The sequence below is a fragment of the Cherax quadricarinatus genome, chromosome 47 (assembly GCF_038502225.1).
Source record: "Cherax quadricarinatus isolate ZL_2023a chromosome 47, ASM3850222v1, whole genome shotgun sequence".
Lineage (NCBI taxonomy): Eukaryota > Metazoa > Arthropoda > Malacostraca > Decapoda > Parastacidae > Cherax > Cherax quadricarinatus.
This window is the reverse complement of record NC_091338.1, coordinates 29237440-29261128: the sequence shown is the minus strand read 5'-3', so window position 1 is coordinate 29261128 and position 23689 is coordinate 29237440. Positions and strand designations below refer to the sequence as shown.

General features: G+C 42.5%; 1 protein-coding gene and 1 pseudogene across 4 annotated transcripts in view; both read right to left on the bottom strand.

The window, feature by feature from the left end:
- LOC128696568 (zinc finger protein 84-like) overlaps nucleotides 1-23689 on the bottom strand; it is a 312038-nt pseudogene that overhangs the window by 189587 nt on the left and 98762 nt on the right.
- LOC128696570 (uncharacterized) overlaps nucleotides 4197-23689 on the bottom strand; it is a 53335-nt gene continuing 33842 nt past the window's right edge. For 3 of the 4 annotated variants that reach the window (XM_070094783.1, XM_070094781.1, XM_070094782.1), the window contains one exon: nucleotides 4197-8943. In XM_070094783.1, the coding sequence (XP_069950884.1) occupies nucleotides 4294-8142 (3849 nt within the window). In that variant the 5' untranslated portion in view covers nucleotides 8143-8943 and the 3' untranslated portion in view covers nucleotides 4197-4293. Of the gene's footprint in view, nucleotides 8944-11438; nucleotides 12064-23689 lie in introns of those variants that run through there. The other variant, XR_011393249.1, reaches the window with a different exon arrangement.

The window sequence follows — 23689 nt, the reverse complement described above, 5'->3', positions numbered from 1 at the left end:
CAAGTGAACCCTAGCTGGGGTTATGAATGAATCAATTGAGCCCTAGCTGGGGGTGTGAACCACGCAAGTGAACCTTAGCTGGGGTTATGAACCACACAACTGAAACATAGCTGCGGTTATGTGCCAAAGAAGTGAACCCTAGTTGGGGTTATGAACCACACAATTGAACCCTAGCTTGTTTTATGAGCCGCACAAGTGAACCCTAGGTTGGGTTGTGAACCACACAAGTGAACCCTACCCGGGTTAGGAACCACAAAAGTAAACCCTAGCTTGGGTTATGAACCACACAAGTGAACCCTAGCTGGGGTTATGAACCACACAAGTGAACCCTAGCTGGGGTTGTGAACCACACAAGTGAACCCTAACTGGGGTTATTAACCAAACAAGTGAACCCTAGCTGTTGTTATGAACCGCACAAGTGTACCCTGGCTAGGGTTATGAACCACACAAGTGAACCCTAGCTGGGGTTATGAACCACACAATTGAACCCTTGCTGGGGTTATGAACCACACAAGTGAACCCTAGCTGGGGTTATGAACCACACAAGTGAACCCTAACTGGGGATATTAACCACATAAGTGAACCTTGGCTGGGGTTATGAACCACACAAGTGAACCCTAGCTGGGGTTATGAACCACACAAGTGAACCCTAGCTGGGGTTATGAACCACACAAGTGAACCCTAACTGGGGTTATGAACCACACAAGTGAACCCTAGCTGGGGTTATGATCCACACAAGTGGACCCTATCAGGGGTTGTGAACCACACAAATGTACCCTGGCTAGGATTATGAACCTCACAAGTGAACCTTAACTTGGATTATGAACCACATAAGTCAACCCTAGCTGGGGTTATGAACCACACAAGTGAACCCTAACTGGGGTTATGAACCACACAAGTGAACCCTAGCTGGGGTTATGAACCACACAAGTGTACCCTGGCTAGGGTTATGAACCACACAAGTGAACCCTAGCTGGGGTTATGAACCACACAACTGAATCCTGGCTGGTGTTATGAACCAAACAAGTGAACCGTAGCTGGGGTTATTAACCACAAAAGTGAAACCTAGCTCTGGTTATGAACCACACAAGTTTACCCTGGCTTGGGTTATGAACCACACAAGTGAACCCTACGTTGGATTATGAACCACACAAGTGAAACCTAGCTGTGGTTATGAACCACACAAGTGTACCCTGGCTTGGGTTATGAACCACACAAGTGAACCCTACGTTGGATTATGAACCACACAAGTGAACCCTAGCTGGGGTTATGAACCACACAAGTGAACCCTACGTTGGATTATGAACCACACAAGTGAAACCTAGCTGTGGTTATGAACCACACAAGTGTACCCTGGCTTGGGTTATGAACCACACAAGTGAACCCTACGTTGGATTATGAACCACACAAGTGAACCCTGGCTAGGGTTCTGAACCACATAAGTGAACCCTAGCTGGGGTTGTGAACTACACAAGTGAACCCTACGTTGGATTATGAACCACACAAGTGAACCCTGGCTAGGGTTATGAACCACACAAGTGAACCCTAGCTGGGGTTGTGAACCACACAAGTGAACCCTAGCTGGGGTTGTGAACCACACAAGTGAACCCTAGCTGGGGTTATGAACCACACAAGTGAACCCTAGCTGGGGTTATGAACCACACAAGTGAACCCTGGCTAGGGTTATGAACCACACAAGTGAACCCTAGCTGGGGTTGTGAACCACACAAGTGAACCCTGGCTAGGGTTATGAACCACACAAGTGAACCCTAGCTGGGGTTGTGAACCACACAAGTGAACCCTGGCTAGGGTTATGAACCACACTAGTGAACCCTAGCAGGGGTTATGAACCACACAAGTGAACCCTAGCTGGGGTTATGAACCACACAAGTGATCCCTAGCTAGGGTTATTAACCACACAAGTGAACCCTAGCTGTGGTTATGAACCACACAAGTGAACCCTAGCTGGGGTTATGAACCACACAAGTGAACCCTAGCTGGGGTTATGAACCACACAAGTGAACCCTAGCTGGGGTTGAGAACCACACAAGTGAACCCTGGCTAGGGTTATGAACCACACAAGTGAACCCTTGCTGGGGTTATGAACCACACAAGTGAACCCTAGCTGGGGTTATGAACCACACAAGTGAACCCTAGCTGGGGTTATGAACCACACAAGTGAACCCTAGCTAGGGTTCTGAACCACACAAGTGAACCACACAAGTGAACCCTAGCTGGGGTTATGAACCACACAAGTGAAACCTAGCTGCGGTTATGAACCACACAAGTGTACCCTGGCTTGGGTTATGAACCACACAAGTGAACCATACGGGGATTATGAACCCTAGCTGGGGTTGTGAACCACACAAGTGAACCCTAGCTGGGGTTGTGAACCACACAAGTGAACCCTAGCTGGGGTTGTGAAGCACACAAGTGAACCCTAGCTGGGGTTATGAACCCTAGCTGGGGTTGTGAACAACACAAGTGAACCCTAGCTGGGGTTAACCACACAAGTGATGAACCACACAAGTGAACCCTAGCCCTAGCTGGGATTATGAACCACCGTAGCTGGAGTTATGAACCACTCAAGTGAACCCTAGCTGAGGTTATGAAACACACAAGTGAACCCTAGCTGTGGTTATGAACCACACAAGTGAACCCTAGTTGGGGTTATGAACCACACAAGTGAACCCTAGCTGGGGTTATGAACCACACAAGTGAACCCTAGCTGGGGTTATGAACCACACAAGTGAACCCTAGCTGGGGTTATGAACCACACAAGTGAACCCTAGCTGGGGTTATGAACCACACAAGTGAACCCTAGCTGGGGTTATGAACCACACAAGTGAACCCTAGCTGGGGTTATGAACCACACAAGTGAACCCTAGCTGGGGTTGTGAACCACACAAGTGAACCCTAGCTGGGGTTATGAACCACACAAGTGAACCCTAGCTGGGGTTATGAACCACACAAGTGAACCCTAGCTGGGGTTATGAACCACACAAGTGAACCCTAGCTGGGGTTATGAACCACACAAGTGAACCCTAGCTGGGGTTATGAACCACACAAGTGAACCCTAGCTGGGGTTGAACCACACAAGTGAACCACCCAAGTGAACCCTAGCTGGGGTTATGAACCACACAAGTGAACCCTAGCTGGGGTTATGAACCACACAAGTGAACCCTAGCTGGGGTTGTGAACCACACAAGTGAACCCTAGCTGGGGTTATGAACCACACAAGTGAACCCTAGCTGGGGTTATGAACCACACAAGTGAACCCTGGCTAGGGTTATGAACCACACAAGTGAACCCTAGCTGGGGTTGTGAACCACACAAGTGAACCCTAGCTGGGGTTATGAACCACACAAGTGAACCCTAGCTGGGGTTATGAACCACACAAGTGAACCCTAGCTGGGGTTATGAACCACACAAGTGAACCCTAGCTGGGGTTATGAACCACACAAGTGAACCCTAGCTGGGGTTATGAACCACACAAGTGTACCCTGGCTAGGGTTATGAACCACACAAGTGAACCCTAGCAGGGGTTATGAACCACACAAGTGAACCCTAGCTGGGGTTATGAACCACACAAGTGAACCATTGCTGGGGTTATGAACCACACAAGTGAACCATAGCTGGGGTTATGAACCACACAAGTGAACCCTAGCTGGGGTTATGAACCACACAAGTGAACCATAGCTGGGGTTATGAACCACACAAGTGAACCCTAGCTGGGGTTATGAACCACACAAGTGAACCCTAGCTGGGGTTATGAACCACACAAGTGAACCCTAGCTAGGGTTATGAACCACACAAGTGAACCCTAGCTAGGGTTATGAACCACACAAGTGAACCCTAGCTAGGGTTATGAACCACACAAGTGAACCATAGCTGGGGTTATGAACCACACAAGTGAACCATAGCTGTGGTTATGAACCACACAAGTGAACCCTAGCTAGGGTTATGAACCACACAAGTGAACCCTAGCTAGGGTTATGAACCACACAATGTTCTAATTCTCTTCTCTTTCTAAACTCCCTGATATTTTTAGAATTGCCTTTATGCTGGTGACGGGTTTTTGTTCTAAGGAGTTAGAGCTTTTGTCCCGTCTCTCTAATTAAAGCTGATTACCTCCCATTCTTCTGTGTGACCCCGTCAGGTTTAGAGCCTCCATTTGAATATAATAACAATCTACACAATTTTGAAAGGTGATATAATGTTCTGTACAACATGTATAGTCATTATGTTTCCTGTATAGCTAATTATATATTACTAGACAGTAAATCACAGCACTTACTTCTTCTTATAGAAATATTCCAGTACAGTGTCCAGTCGACTTTTAGGGACTATTCCCTTCTCTGGGTTTGGATTTTGTGTATCATCCCAAAATGGATGAAAGTCATCGTCAGCAATTTTTTGGATGAATTCTGCATCTTTTCTGAGTTCTCTTAGTTGCTCGATCCGCTCCATCCATCCCTTCTGTGCTTGTGACTTCTCGTTTTCTATCATGATGTCAATGTAATCTACTGTTGATAAAGGGTTTGGCTTCAGTGCAATTTCCTGCAAGCGTTCTAGTGATGTTTTCACTGATACGGTCATTTTCAGAACTTTCTTCTGCAGAAGTATGAATTCATCCTTAATTTTAGAAATAAGTTTCTCTGCTGTCAGTTTCTTTTGTGTGGCTTCCTCATAGCGCGCTCTCAGTTCGTCAGCTGTCTTGATCCTCTCTACCACTTCAAGAACATACCTGTATGGGAAGTTCTTGTGTACCAACCAGTCGCACTTTCCTGGGCAGATACGACACTTACCATCAGTTATTGCCCAGCAACGATGCTTCTCATTATCATCAGCAATTTTGCATAGTTCATGGCAGGTTCGGTTACACTTTTGGCAATTCGTTATATACTGGCCGGGTGGAATTTCAACTTGCTTATATATTTCCTCGTTTACTTTGTAAGTGAAGTTTTTATTTTTGTCTATGTCAGCTTGGTGGGATTTTACTATTTCTGCTTCTGTTTTTAATGTTTCAAGAGCGCTGAGACCAGCTTGGATCTGTATCTGAATCTCTCTGATGTAGTTTTGTAACTTTCCTCTCTCAGAGAGGACATCCTGAGTCAGACAGAGGCTTCTGCTATCAACTTCATTCAATTTCTTCAAAAACACTTTAAAGCTATTTGCTCCCATCTTCCAAAACATTTCATCAAAATTAACATTTGCTTCGTCTTCTTCACTCTCATCTTTAGCTGCAGTATTTCTAGCATCCTTAGTACGTTTAGCAAATAAAGCAGAGTTGTTAAACTTGAAATATTTTCTGTATGGCATACCAGCTGCTGTTATTCCACTCAGAACTTGTGGTACTTGACCATCAGCAAAAGTGAGTAAAAGAAAAATGTTATCCTTAATATCCTTGCCAAACAAGGAGAGAATCTGGTCAAAAATGTAAGTCTGTGTTGGAGTTAGTCTCGGCATTGAGGACTGAATAACAAAACCAACTGCGTCAATATGGTCAATACCTCCTGGACCCTGGGTGGTGAAGAACTTGTGAATCTGGCTGGTGATCTCCTGGTCTCGCTTCACTCCCGAGGTGTCACCGAACCCTGGAGTGTCAATGATGGTCAGTGTGTAAGGGTAATCAGAGCTCACTTGATGAATCGTATAAGACGTAATGTGTTTGGTCTGACTTTTCGCTTGATCATGGCTGCTGTCTTCTGCTATTAATTTGAATCTGAAATCGTCTTTCCAGTTCACACCAAAGATGTAGTTGATGATGCCATTGATCAAAGTTGTTTTTCCTGATCCTGTTGCTCCGACTAGTAAGATTACTTTTTCCTCAGAACCTATTTTCTGTTTTAGTGTTGTTAGTTCATACTTTCTTATCAGATCATGATCTTTGGAAAATACTAATTCTGTTTTAAGCATATAAATGGAAGGTGGACCTTTGTCAACAAGGTTCGATGCACGACACAATTCTTGTTTCCATTTTATGCTTTTACTATCTTTTATAGCCTTATCATCAGCTTTTACATAAATGTAGTCACTGGGATCACTGTCCTCACTGCATAACGCAACACCACAATCAGCAGCTAATGCGAACCTCAAAGTAGTATCCTGTATAACTTTTGTTTCATAGGTAAGTTCATCAGCTTTCGTGAATCCTTTTGTAACCCATAAGTTTGTCCCTTTCTGTTGCTGCTTAACTTTATACTTTTGTATACTACAGTGTGGGCTAATGTATGGTGGTTTTGACCACTGTATTTCTATAGATGTTAGCGAAGTTTGCCACACCTGAGGCTTCCCTGGAGGACAGGATGGTCTGGTGTATACTGTTATTGTCTTACTGGTGGGACCTACTCCTGCCTCACACAGGCTCCGTACACTCACCTGGTAGGCACAGTTAGCCTCAAGGTTGGGAACAGTATAGCTAAGAGTGTGTGAATCTGTCTTAACCCTCGAGCTCACAGGGGGATTGTCTGTACTCACTTGTTGGTAAAGTATTTCATAATTTTGCACACTTGAAGCGCCATATTGTGGTGGTATCCAAACAATGGTAAAACTATTATGAGTACTTTCAGTACTGTCAGCTTCAGGCATGATAGGTTCTGAAGGAATTTCATAATTCTTATTTATGATACCACCCTGCTTAAAACACTGAATATGAGCCTGATAATCTAATGTATCAGAATAGTTCACTGTCACTGCAAAGGAAGTTCCTTTGCTTTCTTTGTTGGATAGAAAGAAGTCTCTAAATTGTGAGACTTTCTTTAAAATAGACATTTCTCCATCCCTGTAATTTCTTTTTAGAGTGTCCTCAAAGTTTCCCTCAGTGCTTTCATTGTCACTTTCATGGTCATATTTATTTTCATTATACATTTCCATTTTTAGAAGCTGAAAGTTGTTTTGTGGGATAAGAATTTGAAGGCAGAAGATATAGTTAATGTCTGCCTTCATCATCATTACCTCCAAATCACCAGGTTCTGAGGCAAACATGATCTCTGATAGCATATTGATATATTCATTGAGAATTTTTATAAGTTTTTCTTTATCTTGGAGCCAAGTGTGAAGGTTCAGGTAACTGAATGGAGATGCCTCTTTCTTCTTCAGAAGATCTGCCAGTTGTGATTCCTCAGCTCCTCCACCTTTGATGCTGGGTAGCAACACTGCCAATTGTCTTTGGAATTCAAGCTTGTAAATGATGATCATTGATTTAAAGTGACGTATTTCCTTTTGGATAATATTAATTTTTTCTGCAACAGAAGAATGATTTAAATCGTTGCACCTAATAGTAAGCTCATGGAGGTTTTCAAAAACTTTTTCTGTCTCACTGGTTAAGTTTGCATTAATATCACGCACGAATTTACTGGCTTTATTATCCAGAAGTGCTAAAGGGTACAATGTGACTTTAACTGGTACAGCCTTTTGTCCTTCCTCCCCTAATAGCTTTGGTAAGTTCTTGTAGACTCGAACGGCATCTTCAAAGGTGCAAGGATTTTCTTGAAGCTGAAAATCTCCAATGAATGTGCAAGTAAAATTTTCAACGTATTTCTTTTCATTTTCAGAAATATCCATTTGTCCTTTACCATCTATTGGAATTTCTTTTATTAATTTCAACATACCTTGCAATTCTCCAGAACTTTGCTTGTCCAGTGAAAATGAGGAACACTCTCTCTCAAAAATAAAGAAAGCTTGTGCTCCATACTCTACTCCAGTGACGACGTGCGTTGCAATTCCATTATCAAATACATCTTGATGCTGCACTTTACCCTTGCCAAGTTGTTCCATCGTCATGGCCTCCGACCTGATGCTACATTTGTACTGCAGAGTGACTCTCTCCTGTTTACTGGAAGTCTTCTCGTTGTGCAGGTATTTTCCTGATCCCGATACATGAAACAAACCTCCGAGGAAACTCAACTTCAGGTTAGCATTAATATCAAGAGCCGAGGCTTTGTCTTCCAGAGAGTCAGAAGCAATTATGCGAGAATCAGTGTTTGTAAGTCTTAGGACAGTTTTTTCTTCCAAAGTTGATGTGTCCCAGAGACTTACTCCCTGGATTAATTGGTCGTTCCTACAGTCGTAAAGCATCCCAAGACAGAAAGGCCGGCCTAGAGCAGGGATAGAGAGGTTTGTATTACTTACAGAATACATCTTGTATCAAGGTTTTGGCACCCTCCTACACTGTTATGGCAGTGATAGTGTATTGCTCGTGGTTGACACACTACTGTCTTGGTGGTGGTTCTGACACTGCTGTGTCAATGATGGTTCTAACACACTGTCGTGTCAGTGAGGGTTCTGACACACTGCCGTGTCAGTGAGGGTTCTGACACACTGCCGTCTCAGTGATGGTCTTGACACACTGCCGTCTCAGTGATGGTTCTGACACATTTCCGTGTCAGTTATGGTTCTGACACACTGCCGTCTCAGTGAGAGTTCTGACACACTGCCGTCTCAGTGAGGGTTCTGACACACTGCTGCCTCAGTGAGGGTTCTGACACACACCCGTGTCAGTGATAGTTCTGACACTGCCGTCTTAGTGAGAGTTCTGACACACTGCCCCCTCAGTGGTGGTTCTGACACACTGCCGTGTCAGTGAGGGTTCTGACACACCCCCGTGTCAGTGATGGTTCTGACACACTGCCGTCTTAGTGAGAGTACTGACACACTGCCGCCTCAGTGGTGGTTCTGACACTGCTGTGTCAATGATGGTTCTAACACACTGTCGTGTCAGTGAGGGTTCTGACACACTGCCGTGTCAGTGATGGTTCTGACACACTGCCGTCTCAGTGATGGTTTTGACACACTGCCGTCTAAGTGATGGTTTTGACACACTGATGTCTCAGTGATGGTTTTGACACACCTCCGTGTCAGTTATGGTTCTGACACACTGCCGTGTCAGTGAAGGTGTCCTGCTGATGGTTCTGACATATTCTGAGGCACCATCATGAAGAGCTGAAATATATAATGCCAAATTTAGCTTATATATTTAATTGCTTATATTCTTAAAAAAAAAATACAAACGAAATCATTAAGACATTTGGAAGTGACATCAAATAAATATTAACTCATTCAACATATAATTATAAAACAGAAGAATTTATTATCGATACAAATAACTGAATTAAAAATAAGTGTTAAACGAGAGGTCAGAGAAGAGGTCAGGGTAAGCATTTAACAGTGTTAAACGAGAGGTCAGAGAAGAGGTCAGGGTAAGCATTTAACGGTGTTAAACGAGAGGTCAGAGAAGAGGTCAGGGTAAGCATTTAACGGTGTTAAACGAGAGGTCAGAGAAGAGGTCAGGGTAAGCATTTAACGGTGTTAAACGAGAGGTCAGAGAAGAGGTCAGGGTAAGCACTTAATGGTGTAGAAACAAAAGTCAGACACGATATGCATTAAATAACTTCTTAAGGAAAAAGTGGAAAAATATGTGTGTATGCTCTCTTATGAAGAGAATTATTCATGAACTCCTTAATGCTAGTGAACAACCTACTCATTCCAAGAATGGGGACTGATACCTTTTACCTTGGTTGAAAACTAATTACTTGTTATTTCGGAAGCTCTTGATGACTCCTAAAGGTTTTGCACTTCCCCTTAAGAATAATAATAATAATGTAACTGAATAATTTGTACAGTCAGTATGTAATGTTAGTCTTCCTTCGGCAGGTGCGCTATCGGAGAGAGAATATATATAAAATATTATATTTTTTAAAGTGGTGGACTGGTAAGCTAGTGGAAGACCTTGGTCAGAAGACTGAAGGGAGCAGTAGGACAATTAATTGTAGCTCTTTTGTTTACCGTCCGATTTCCTCCAGTTTTGGTGCACAAAACAAAGTGTTTTCACACCGTGTAAAAAATATTTGTCAAAAATATACCCCAAACAACAACTGAGAAAAGACTGAAAAAGGACTGATTTACAGAAAATGCCCTTTGGCAAGAAGGTGGTCCTATGGGACGACGTAAGGTTGTTTGGACACTTGGTGCTGAGACAACAATACTTATACGAATTTTCCGCAAAGCCTTTCCTCTAAATAACTTATCTTTACTTCACAAAAAAATAAAGTTTGTTAGTTCTTGGAATGTTGAAAAAAATCTGCCTTTTACTCCCACATAAATCCCAAAGTATTTGGAATATTTCCAAAATTCCCTCTGAATTAATTAAAGAAATCATTATTTTACTATTTCTGTGAATATTATTCCACTTAATTAAGTAATAAAGGCGTACCTTAGCGAAATAAGTGAATAAGTTACTTCCAAGATATTGGCCTGGAGCGCCGGCCAACCCACCGTCTCGATTTTTTTTTGTTTCGCGAAAATCGCGTTAGTTTCGGTGTATTTCTTAGTAAACTTATGTTCTAGTGCAGTTATCCTCTTCAATATACCGTTTTCTCTTACTCAAAAGCCAAAGAATACGACATGGAGACGACATGGAGAGCAGTACCTCATTTATATCGAAATATTACCGATGGTCTATCGCCATACTATGGCTTATTTTATTCAGTATAGAGTATATAACATGTTTGTATGTTATTTATAGTGTTCATTATATCATATTAGATCAAGTCTGATAGATAAATAAGCCGTAGAGTTGATATATAAGCTGATATAAGCGTAATATTGAAGAGATTTCTCCTGGCTCTCTGGAGCGGGAACAATGCCGAGTGTTTCCAGATAGTTCCTGGTTGTCTCAAAGTCTACGGATAATCTCCGCCTACTGTTTTATGATGCCAAATAGTCAGTTATTATATTAGAGAATAATGCAAGAAAAAGCGATAAAAAAAGGAAAAAAATCCAAAAAATATATGGGCTGTGAGCAGACGCGCTACCCATATCACCGTCGCCTTACCTAATGTAAATGACTATAATTTCTTGTAGAAACGTCGTAGAACATTCATTCTGGTGCCATTGTGTTGCCAAAGAGTTAAGCTCTTTTTCTGTATATATGACTCAATTGCCTAATTTTTCGATTTTTTGTTGAGAGCGCACGGAAAATTGCCCTACTGCTCCCCCAGTGGCGGGTCATCATATGACTAAGACCGGCGTCAGGAAACAATTGTCCTATACACAAATAACCCGCACATAGAAGAGAGGAGCTTACGACGACGTTTCGGTTCAACTTGGACCATTTACAAAGTCACACTTACGAAAAGGAGAGCAGGATGGGTATATATAGGCAGGAGGTGGTAGTAGTAGTAACAGTAGTTAGTGGAGGTGGAAGGAAGTAGTAGTAGGTTTAGTTTAATATGTTTATTATGCACCCCATACCCATCCTGTGGGCGGTAGTCAAAAGATTACAGAGGTACATAATTGGTCCAGGGACTGGACTCCAAAGTTTTGATAGCTGAGCAAGTTACAAAGGTAATGAACTAGATCTGGTCATAATCATGACCAAGTTACAAAGGTAATGAGCTCCAAGTAGAGCTGGTCACACTCATGAATAATTGCAAAGGTAATGAATCAAACACATTAATCATGAGAATTTACAAAGGTAATGAGCTCCAGGTAGAGCTGGTCACAATCATGACAAGTTTCAAAGATAATGAATGATAAACACGTTATGACATGATTACAATCATAAACAAATTACAGAGTAATGAGCAGTTAACAAACATAGCAGGGAATTCATCCAATGCCCCAACAACAGATGTTGCTAGGTGCCTGTCTCTCCTCGGCAGACAGCCATTGCAAACAGCAGCAAGTTGCCCCGGGATCTGCTGCTTGCACGAGCACCATCGAAATGCCTAGCCATGCTAGGCGTTCTAGTGGTACACTCTGTAATTATTATTTTACTACATGTAAACCACACAATAACCAAATTCTGTAAACTCAGCATTGTAATACTTATAGAGAATAAAGTCTGAATCGACCCTCCCCAAGAGGTCCAAGAAGCCAGTGACTCCGTTAGCAGCCCAATGGAGAGCTGTCCTAGGGACATGTCAGCGTCCTGGTGGACGCCAAGTTGATTGAAGATCCCAGGCCCTCGTGTGCACGGATGTTGAAGCTTGAGGAACTGAGTACACACTGCCTGTGGCACACCTGACAGCTGCCTCGCGGTCGAACTCCACGATGCTGTCCCTGTAGTAGAAGTTCTTGTGAGCCCGGCACTCCCTGCAGTGCCATCGCTGACATCGTGGGTTAGGGGAGAAGTAACCCCTATAGATGGGGTGGCGCTGGGAGTTGGGTGGGTGAGTCGGGGGAGATGGGCAGGAGTGAGGCGTTATGAGAGGGTCACTGTTTACTACACACGCCCTCCCCCTCCCCCCCAGCGGAGAGGGGGGGAGGCGCTGACTGGTCCTGACTCAACAACACCAAACTCTCTAAAACTGCACAACACTTCAACTATTTACGCTGAAACGATGCACTGGGATGTCCGTTCGCTGCTCTGGTATCTTCTCAAAGCATTCACACTGAGTTCTGTTAAGTAGGGACCTGGTCAGACTCTTTGACCAGGAGCTATCCTTGAAAATCCCGCAGCTAGCCCGCTACACAACCTGCCGCGTCGGCCATGTTGCTCTATGTGGTAATAGTAGGGAGGTAGTAAGAGTAGGAGGGGCCAGTCAAATACTAAGAAAGAGGAGCACTGCAAGAGAGCTGGTGCCCACAGAGGGTAAGAGCAAGAACACCGAGGGGGGAAAAACAAAATAAATAAAAGGAACAAATACACAGGGCAGAAGAAAGACAACCTAAAGGAGAAAAAGGAAAGAGGAAAAGGGGAAGAGGGGGAAAAAGAAAAAGGGGAAATCAGGTTAGGTCGCGAGTGTTGTGAAGTTTGGATCATTTTACAATGTAGTGGGAGAGGAAGGCATCTACAGAGATGAAGCCACGACTAAGATTCATACAAGGAAAGTTGTGTATTAGGGAGGATTCAACCAGAGGGCGACTGTTAAAGTTGGAAGTAGGGAAGACAGTTTTAGCAGAAGACCAGTCAATAGGATGACTGTGATCTCTGACGTGACAGAAAAGAGCATTGTTAGTGTCGGCAAGCCTAACACTATTTTTATGCTCCCTAAGTCTGTCAGAAAGAGATCGACCAGTTTCTCCAAAGTATTGAAGAGAACAGGAGGAGCAAGAAATAGAGTAGACACCAGGAACATCTGTAGAGGGAGAAGAGGTATGAACGAGATTAGTGCGAAGAGTGTTAATCTGGCGGAAAGTAAGTTTGATGTCTAAGGAACGGAGAGAATTGTTGAGATTAGAAAGACCGGAAATGTAGGGAAGGCAGAGGACAGAAGAGTTTCCAGGAGAAAAGAAATTACATTTAGCACGTGAGAAAGCAGAGTCTATGAAATGGGAAGGGTAGCCAAGACGGGAAAATGAATTATGAAGAGTGGAAATTTCTGTTGAAAGGAACTGAGGATCACATATGCAGAGGGCATGGAGAAAGAGGGAGATAAGAACACTTTTCTTGACAGCGGAAGCATGATAAGAAAAGTAGTGAATGTACATGCCACTGTGCATAGGTTTGCAGTAAATGGAAAAGGCAAAACCTGTATCTGAGCGGTGAACATAAACATCATGAAAAGGAAGCAAGGAATTAGATTCCCATTCAGCTTTAAACTTAATGGAAGGGGCAAGATTATTAAGAGCTTAAAGCAAAGGTTGGAAGAGACTGGAGTCATGAGGCCACAGAGCAAAGATGTCATCCACAAAGCAGAGCCAGAGTAAAGGTTGCACATCGAGGGTAAGAAGAAGAACAATCTTGAAGTATTCCATGTAAAGATTAGCAAGGACAGGAGAGAGAGGAGAGCCCATAGCGACACCGAAGGTTTGGGAATAATATTTCCCTTGGAAGGAAAAGGAATTAGAGTCCACACAGAGGCGGATAAGATAAAGACATCAATAGGTATTGGGAGATGAAGAAACCCTTCATGGACCTTCTCTCTAAGAAAATCAAGGACATCATCAAGAGGGACATTGGTGAAGAGGGGCTCAACGTCAAGACTAAGCATCGTGCAGGTTGGGAGAGAGCGAACCCGTTCAATGAAGTCTTGAGAGTGACGGAGGTGGGCAGGAGAAAAAGTACCGGAAAGGGTGTGAGGGTTTTGGCCACTACATTGTAAAATGATCCAAACTTCACAACACTCGTGACCTAAGCTGATTCCTCCTTTTTCTTCTTCTCCCTCTTCCCCTTTTACTCTTTCCCTTTTCTCCTTTGGGTTGTCTTTCTTCTGTCCTGTGTATTTGTTCCTTTTATTTATTTATTTGTTTTCCCCCCCTCGGTGTTCTTGCTCTTAGACTCTGTGGGCACCAGCTCTCTTTCAGTGCTCCTCTTTCTCAGTATTTGAGTGGCCCCTCCTACTCTTACCACCTCTCCACTACTACTTCCTTCCACCTCCACTAACTACTACTACTACTACTACTACTACCATCTCATGCCTATATATACCCATCCTGCTCTCCTTTTCGTTAGTGTGACTTTGTAAATGGTCCAAGTTGAACCGAAACGTCGTCGTAAGCTCCTCTCTTCTATGTGCGGGTTATTTGTGTATTGTCCCAGTCACGGTATTGTGCCTTTTTGTTATTTATAAACATTTGTCCTGTTTACTGACGAATTTTTCCTAACCTATCTGTATCTGCTAACCTCGACTCCTGCACGCTATCATATATAAGAAGCCTAATATCTCTATCTAAAAATCCTCAACATGCTTGCAGCAGTAGTTCGAATACCTCAAATGACCTAGGATCTATATTTCAATCCTCCTAATTTGTCCAGGAGCTGGAGATCAACAGTTTCAAGTTTCTTGTGTATGACTATACAAGAAGCTGAGTGTCCCTACCTAAACACACTAAAAATAAAAAAGGAACTCTGAATCAACATTTGCAATGATTACATAAGCTATTTATCAAAACCTCAAGAAGCTTATCAGCTCAAAAATAAAAAAAATGCGGGAGAAAACACATTGAGTTTGTCAGGTGATTCTCGTAAAAATTGCCTTAACTGACCATCTTCCGTTCAAGTCCCAGAAACAAATAGTCCATTGTAACGAAAATAATTCCAATTACTTTTTTAAGCCATTAAATAACAGCACACAACAACCATGGAGGTTTGAAGTTAATACAAAAGTCATTCTTAAGGGTTTAGAAATCAATACGTAATTTGTTTCATAAAATTGACAATGCGATTTGTCATTTGTACAAAACACAAACCTTGGAAGTCAGGGGCCAATCAAAACACAAACCTTGGAAGTCAGGGGCCAATCAAAACACAAACCTTGGAAGTCAGGGCCAATCAGAACACAAACCTTGGAAGTCAGGGGCCAATCAGAAAAAGTTTAAACCTCAAATTTTCTTTTCTATAATTATATTAGTAATTTACAAATTCGCAGCTACATAACCTAAAGCTAGAGTGACCTTTCTTCTGTCTTAATTGTATCAGCGTTTAATGTTGGAAGCCGTGTAAAAGAGGTATTCTGAAGTTGTTAAATAGAAACCAGTTCAAGTCAGCTAATTTTGCAGAGAATGAAGATTTAGTAAAAATATCAGAGAAAAACAATATATAAAAGTGTTCCTGATGGAGACTCGCAGGAAAAGATCACATATTTTGTGATAGTCAAGTAAAATACGGTGAGAATATAGTTTCTTGGTGTAGAAATAATTTTATGGGCAAAATGATTTATATTGTGTAGAGGAGTGGAAACAATGAGTGTAGGAGGCGATGATATCAGGAAAGTTCAAAGTGAAGACTTGTTAAAGCTATATAGGAAAGATACTGTAATGATTACAAAAAACAAGTGACATTATAGAGTGAGATACTGACGACACAGAGAATATAATGATGAATCTAAGAAAATAAAAATATTGATAGTAGGACACCTTTTCCAGCAGGTTGTTCGTGCACGGAATAGAATCCGTCTTATCAAGATAAGCAGTCAGTGTTTGAGATGGGCAGCTGGCTCCATAAATTTAACCCCACTAAATGCAAATTCATGAAGATCGGAGAAGTGCAAAGAAGACCGCGGACACAGTAAAGTCTAGATGGCCAAAGACTGCAAACCTCATTCAAGGAAAAAGATCTTGGGGTGAGCATAATACCGAGCACATCTGAGGTGCACATATAACTGCTGCAGCATATGGACGCCTGGCAAACATGAGAATAGCGTTCCGATACCTCAGTAAGGAATCGTTCAAGACTTTGTACACCAAATACGTCAGGCCCAAACTGAAGTATGCAGCACCAGTTTGGAATCCACACCTAGTCAAGCACGTCAAGAAATTAGAGAAAGTGCAAAGGTTTGCAACAAGACTAGTTCCAGAGCTACAGGGATTGTCCTACCAAGAAAGGGTAAGGGAAATCGGCCGGACGACACTGGAGGACAGAAGGGTTGGGGAGACATAACAACGACATATAAAATGGTTGGTAGGTAAGACACATAGGCAACAGTTAGGCAACTTTATTCCGAAACGTTTCGCCTACACAGTAGGCTTCTTCAGTCGAATACAGAAAGTAGGCAGGAACAGTAGAGATGTGAAGACGTCAGATGTCAGACACTGCAACACATTGCCTCTTGGTACAGAAAACACCTTGGACAACCCTTTCAAGTGAGAACTGTTGGATCTGAGAGGGACCTGACCTCTCAGTGGTTATATTCTCACTACTACTACTACTCTGCACCTCTCCTTCCGACGGTATTTAAGTCTCCGCACTGTCGCTTGATCTTCAGATAGTTCCTGACTTTGGAACTGAATTTCTCCAGGCTGAGGGACTGACAACCTCAAAATTCTACGACTTCAAGGGTGATGGACTGATTACATCGTTTTCACATCTCTACTGTTCCTGCCTACTTTATGTAATCGACTGAAGAAGCCTACTGTGTAGGCGAAACGTTTCGGAATAAAGTTGCCTAACTGTTGCCTATGTGTCTTACCTACCAACCTGTCGGTATTGTACACCATTTTGATGTTTATCTTGTCAGACATATAAAATACTGCGAGGAATTGACAGGGTGGACAAAGACAGGTTGTTCTAGAGATGGGACACAGAAACAAGTGTCACAATTGGATGTTAAAGATTCCTATGAGTCAAAAGGATGTTAGGAAAAATTTCTTTAGCCATAGAGTTGTCGGGAAGTGGAACACCCTAGAAAGTGACGTAGTGGAGGCAAGAATCATACATAGTTTTGAAACGAGGTTTGATAAAGCTCATGGAGCAGGGAGAAAGAGGACCCAGTAGCAATCAGTGAAGAGGCAGGGCCAGGAGCTATGGTTCGACCCCTGCAACAACAAATAAGTAAGTACAAATAGGTGAGTACACACCACCATTACAAAATAACAGGAGGCTAAGATAAGAGTACAATGAGAGCAACAAAGTAATGGACACTCTAGCTGAAATGGCCACAAGGGCCCACATGGCTAGGGCAAAGTTACTAGTCGTGGGTGATTTCTATCACAAAGAGACTTACTGGGAAAACCCGGAACCACATAGGGGACCAGGAACGTGGAGGGCTGCGATGACGGAGGCAATACAGGAAAACCTCGTGCATCAACATGTTTAGAACACTACCAGAAAGCGAGAGCATGCTGCCAGGTCTCCCATTCCCCCAACCCTCACAGACTCCCAGAATACTGTGTTGGAGAGGAAACTGAAGTATGGTACACCAACGCTGATGGAATAACGAACAAATGGGAGGAGTAGCATGAAAGAATCAAAGGCAGCACCAGACATCATAGCTCTCACAGAAACCAAACTCATGGGAATGATAACAGATACCATCTTTCCAACTGGGTATCAGATCCTGAGGAAAGACACAGGAAAGAGAGGGGGTGGAGGAGTGGCACTGCTCATCGAAAACAAATGGGATTTTGAGGAGCTGGAGAGAGCAGACAAAGGAGAAGCAGGAGACTACATAATAGAAACACTTAAGTCTGGAGGGCCCAAGGCGGTAATTGAAGTGATGTACAACCCACCACAGAATAGCAGAAGGCCATGACAAGAATATGATGGAAGTACAGAGAAATGGTTAACACACTGGCTGAAGTGGCCAGAAGGGATCATGTAGGCAGGGCGAAGCTATTGGTTGTAGGTGACTTCCATCACAAAGAAGTTGACTAGGAAAATCTGGAGCCACATGAGGGTCCAGAAACCTGGAGGGCTATGATGGTGGAGGTACTGGAAAACTTCATGCATCAACACATTAGGGAGACTACCAGAGAGAGAAGAGAGGACAAACAAGCAAGACTGGACCTAGTATTCCCTTTTGAGCATTGCAGACATTGAGTGGGACTATGTATGTTGTTTTTAGTGTGTGTGCGATGACCCCTGTGTCCAAGCTCCCTCTCCATAGAATGTTGAAGGCACACGATAGGGGCTTCTTGCAATTTTTGATGAACACAGAGTTTAATGAGTCTGGGCCTGGGGCAGAGTGCATGGGCATGTCATTTATTGCCTGTTCGAAGTCTTGAGGAGTTAGGATAATATCCAAGATTTTTGAGATAACTAAATTTTGGGTTTCGTTCATAAAGAATTCATTTGGATTGTCGACCCTTAGCCTGGGCAGTGACTCGCTGAACACTGAGTCATATTGGGACTTTAGTATCTCACTCATTTCTTGGCTGTCATCTGTATATGTCCCATCCCGCCTAAGCAGGGGCCCGATACTGGATGTTGTTTTTCCCATAGATTTGGCATACGAGAAGAAGTATTCTGTTTTTTTTTTAATTTCCTTTATGGAGGGAGCATTCACCAAATTCAACTTCAATAACAAAAATATAAAGCGGGACCAAGTAAGATAAGATAAGATAAGATAAGATTTCGTTCGGATTTTTAACCCCGGAGGGTTAGCCACCCAGGATAACCCAAGAAAGTCAGTGCGTCATCGAGGACTGTCTAACTTATTTCCATTGGGGTCCTTAATCTTGTCCCCCAGGATGCGACCCACACCAGTCGACTAACACCCAGGTACCTATTTGCTGCTAGGTGAACAGGACAACAGGTGTAAGGAAACGTGTCGAATGTTTCCACCCGCCGGGAATCGAACCCGGGCCCTCCGTGTGTGAAGCGGGAGCTTTAGCCACCAGGCCACCGGGCCACATACCACCAGGCCACCGGGTCCTAACCAAGTCCTAACCGATATAAGCTGGGAAGATATACTAAGCAACACAGACCCCAACTTATGCCTAGAACAGATTAACTCGGTGGCACTCGATGTATGCACAAGGCTTATTCCTCTAAGAAAAAGGAGGAGTAGATGTAAAATAGAAAGAGACAGGCGCTCCCTTTACAGGCGACGGAAAAGAATAACAGAGCGGCTAAAAGAGGTCAATATATCTGAAATGCGTAGGGAGACACTGGTCAGAGAAATAGCAAGCATCGAACTTAAGCTAAAAGAATCCTTTAGGAGTCAGGAATCGCGGGAAGAACTATAAGCCATAAATGAAATCGAAAGAAACCCAAAGTATTTCTTCTCCTATGCCAAATCAAAATCGAGAACAACGTCCAGTATTGGGCCCCTACTTAAACAAGATGGGTCCTACACAGATGACAGCAAGGAAATGAGTGAGCTACTCAAGACCCAATATGACTCAGTTTTTAGCAAGCCGCTAACCAGACTGAGAGTCGAAGATCAAAATGAATTTTTTATGAGAGAGCCACAAAATTTGATTAACACAAGCCTATCCGATGTTATCCTGACGCCAAATGACTTCGAACAGGCGATAAATGACATGCCCATGCACTCTGCCCCAGGGCCAGACTCATGGAACTCTGTGTTCATCAAGAACTGCAAGAAGCCTCTATCACGAGCCTTTTCCATCCTGTGGAGAGGGAGCATGGACACGGGGGTCGTCCCACAGTTACTAAAAACAACAGACATAGCCCCACTCCACAAAGGGGGCAGTAAAGCAACAGCAAAGAACTACAGACCAATAGCACTAACATCCCATATCATAAAAATTTTTGAAAGGGTCCTAAGAAGCAAGATCACCACCCATCTAGAAACCCATCAGTTACACAACCCAGGGCAACATGGGTTTAGAACAGGTCGCTCCTGTCTGTCTCAACTATTGGATCACTACGACAAGGTCCTAAATGCACTAGAAGACAAAAAGAATGCAGATGTAATATATACAGACTTTGCAAAAGCCTTCGACAAGTGTGACCATGGCGTAATAGCGCACAAAATGCGTGCTAAAGGAATAACAGGAAAAGTCGGTCGATGGATCTATAATTTCCTCACTAACAGAACACAGAGAGTAGTCATCAACAGAGTAAAGTCCGAGGCAGCTACGGTGAAAAGCTCTGTTCCACAAGGCACAGTACTCACTCCCATCTTGTTCCTCATCCTCATATCCAACATAGACAAGGATGTCAGCCACAGCACCGTGTCTTCCTTTGCAGATGACACCCGAATCTGCATGACAGTGTCTTCCATTGCAGACACTGCAAGGCTCCAGGCGGACATCAACCAAATCTTTCAGTGGGCTGCAGAAAACAATATGAAGTTCAACGATGAGAAATTTCAATTACTCAGATATGGTAAACATGAGGAAATTAAATCTTCATCAGAGTACAAAACAAATTCTGGCCACAAAATAGAGCGAAACACCAACGTCAAAGACCTGGGAGTGATTATGTCGGAGGATCTCACCTTCAAGGACCATAACATTGTATCAATCGCATCTGCTAGAAAAATGACAGGATGGATAATGAGAACCTTCAAAACTAGGGAGGCCAAGCCCATGATGACACTCTTCAGGTCACTTGTTCTATCTAGGCTGGAATATTGCTGCACACTAACAGCACCTTTCAAGGCAGGTGAAATTGCCGACCTAGAAAATGTACAGAGAACTTTCACGGCGCGCATAACGGAGATAAAACACCTCAATTACTGGGAGCGCTTGAGGTTCCTAAACCTGTATTCCCTGGAACGCAGGAGGGAGAGATACATGATTATATACACCTGGAAAATCCTAGAGGGACTAGTACCGAACTTGCACACGAAAATCACTCGCTACGAAAGCAAAAGACTTGACAGACGATGCACCATCCCCGCAATGAAAAGCAGGGGTGTCACTAGCACGTTAATTAAGAGACCATACAATAAGTGTCAGGGGCCCGAGACTGTTCAACTGCCTCCCAGCACACATAAGGGGGATTACCAACAGACCCCTGGCAGTCTTCAAGCTGGCACTGGACAAGCACCTAAAGTCAGTTCCTGATCAGCTGGGCTGTGGCTCGTACGTTGGTTTGCGTGCAGCCAGCAGCAACAGCCTGGTTGATCAGGCTCTGATCCACCAGGAGGCCTGGTCACAGACCGGGCCGCGGGGGCGTTGATCCCCGGAACTCTCTCCAGGTAAACTCCAGGTAAATGGCTTTTAGTTCTTCCTGTGATTGTTGTCTCCAGTAAGATTCCTTCAGCGTTAGTTCAATATTTGCAATTTCACTGACTAGTGCCTCCCTTCGTATTTCAGATATATTGGCCCCACTCAGCAGCTCTGTGACTCTTCACCTTTGTCCGTTTTGGGAACGTCTCTCTCTTTCTTGTTTACATCCTCTCTTTCTTTTTCTTAATGGAATGTGTCTTGAGCAGATCTCAAGAACCTGATGCTCAGGATATCTTCCCAACTTGTTCCATTTAGGACATGGTTTACTTGATCCCATTGTATGTTTTTGTTATTGAAATTGAATTTTGTGAAAAGACCTTCATGACTGCTCACATTATGCTGGTCAGGAGCCCTGTGCATACATGTCTGTACCCCTATTATGTTGTGATGTGACTGTGTTGTCTTTGATACGGTTATATTACTTATCAGATCGTCGTTGTTAGTGAAGATGAGGGCCAGCGTATTTTCTAGTCTTGTAGGCTCTACTATTTACTGATTTAAGGTGAATTTGGTGCAGAGATTTAATAGTTCATTTGTGTGTGAATTTTCATCTGAGCTGTCTCCTGGGGTGTTCTCTGCTAGAACATTGTTTGTTATACTCTTCCATTTTAGGTGTCTCAAGTTGAAACCTCCTAGTAGTTACTAAGATGTAGGAGTTGGGAGATTTTCCAGACTGTGGTCAATTTTCACAAGCTGCTCCTGGAATTGCTGGGAAGTTGCGTCTGGAGGCTTGTATACAACCATAATGACAAGGTTTTGGTTTTCAGTCTTTACCACCAAAACTTCAACTACATCATTTTAGGTGTTTAGTAGTTCAGTGCAAATGAGCGACTCTGTGTCATACAGGCCCCCCCCCCTTGTTGCCTGTTTAGTCTGTCGCATCGGAATGGGTTATAACCTGGGATCCATATGTCGTTGTCATAATGATCCTTTATGTGGGTCTCTGTGAATGCTACAAACATTGCATTTGACTCCTTGAGCAGTCCTTTGATTTAAGAAATTTTTCACTTTTTTGACGGCTTTAGACCCTGTATGTTTGCAAAGATAAATTTCGTTATATTTGTGGAATTTAGGGGGGGTTTATTTGCTGGCTCTAATATCTGTTGTTCTGGAGAAGAGGCCAATGTCCTTGTCTCTGCTCCAGAAGTGTTTTCAGTTGATGTTGTCATTTCTTGCCAGTCTTTTTCCCTCCTGGCCCTAAAAAACCTCTGTCACTGGAGAGGTTTTGGCTCCCCTCTTTTGTTTCCAATAGTCTGGCTGGTCTGTGTCTTCTAATCTCCTTTAGGTGATGTGCCTGGCAGTATGCATTGTAGCATTTTCTTTCATGGATTGATGAGTGACACATTTCTGGGTGAATTAAGTTACAGGAGGCGAAGTTGCACTCTCCTGTTGTCATGTGGGTGCGGCATTTTTTGGGATAGTTAAAGGTGCATGTCCCACCTGTTTTACCAGATATACCATGCCTGCAGATACCCAAGGCATAGTATTTACATAGATTGTAATTCTGTTTGCTAGGATTTATTGTAGCCACGTTTGCTGCTGGTGCATTTAGTTTTCCTGTTTCCTCAATATCTTTCACACCTGTATGGACATCAGTGCTTCCACCAGGTTTTGTTGGTAGTGTGTTGACACTATTCTCTGAGGCTTCATCCCCTTTTGATCCATCTCCAGTAGTATCTCTATTTTGAACCTGTGTGGACTGAATAACTTTGTCTTCACTGTCCTCCAGGACAACACTAGTACCCTCACGAGCACGCAATCCACGGAATGAAATTAGCTCAGAGGCATCCACACCACCATATGTCCTCGGATCAACAGAAAACGCCTAGCTCTGCTGGGTGCTTCATTCTTGTAGGATAGCGTGGTCCTGTGGTGTCATGTGTGATTTTCGGTCACCATGAGGTGGGCTAAAGTGACATTGGTTTGAATCCTCGGCAAGTCGCAGTGTTGTTATTGATTACATATATATATATATATATAACATTTATATATATATATATATATATATATATATATATATATATATATATATATATATATATATATATATATATATATATATATATATATATATATATATATATATATATATATATATATATATATATATATATATATATATATATATATATATATATATATATATATATATATATATATATATATATATATATATATATATATATATATATATATATATATATATATATATATATATATATATATATATATATATAATATAAATATATATATATATATAAATATAAATATATATATACATATATATATATATATATATATATATATATATATATATATATAAATATATATATATGTATATATATATATGTGTATATATATGTATATATATATATATATGTGT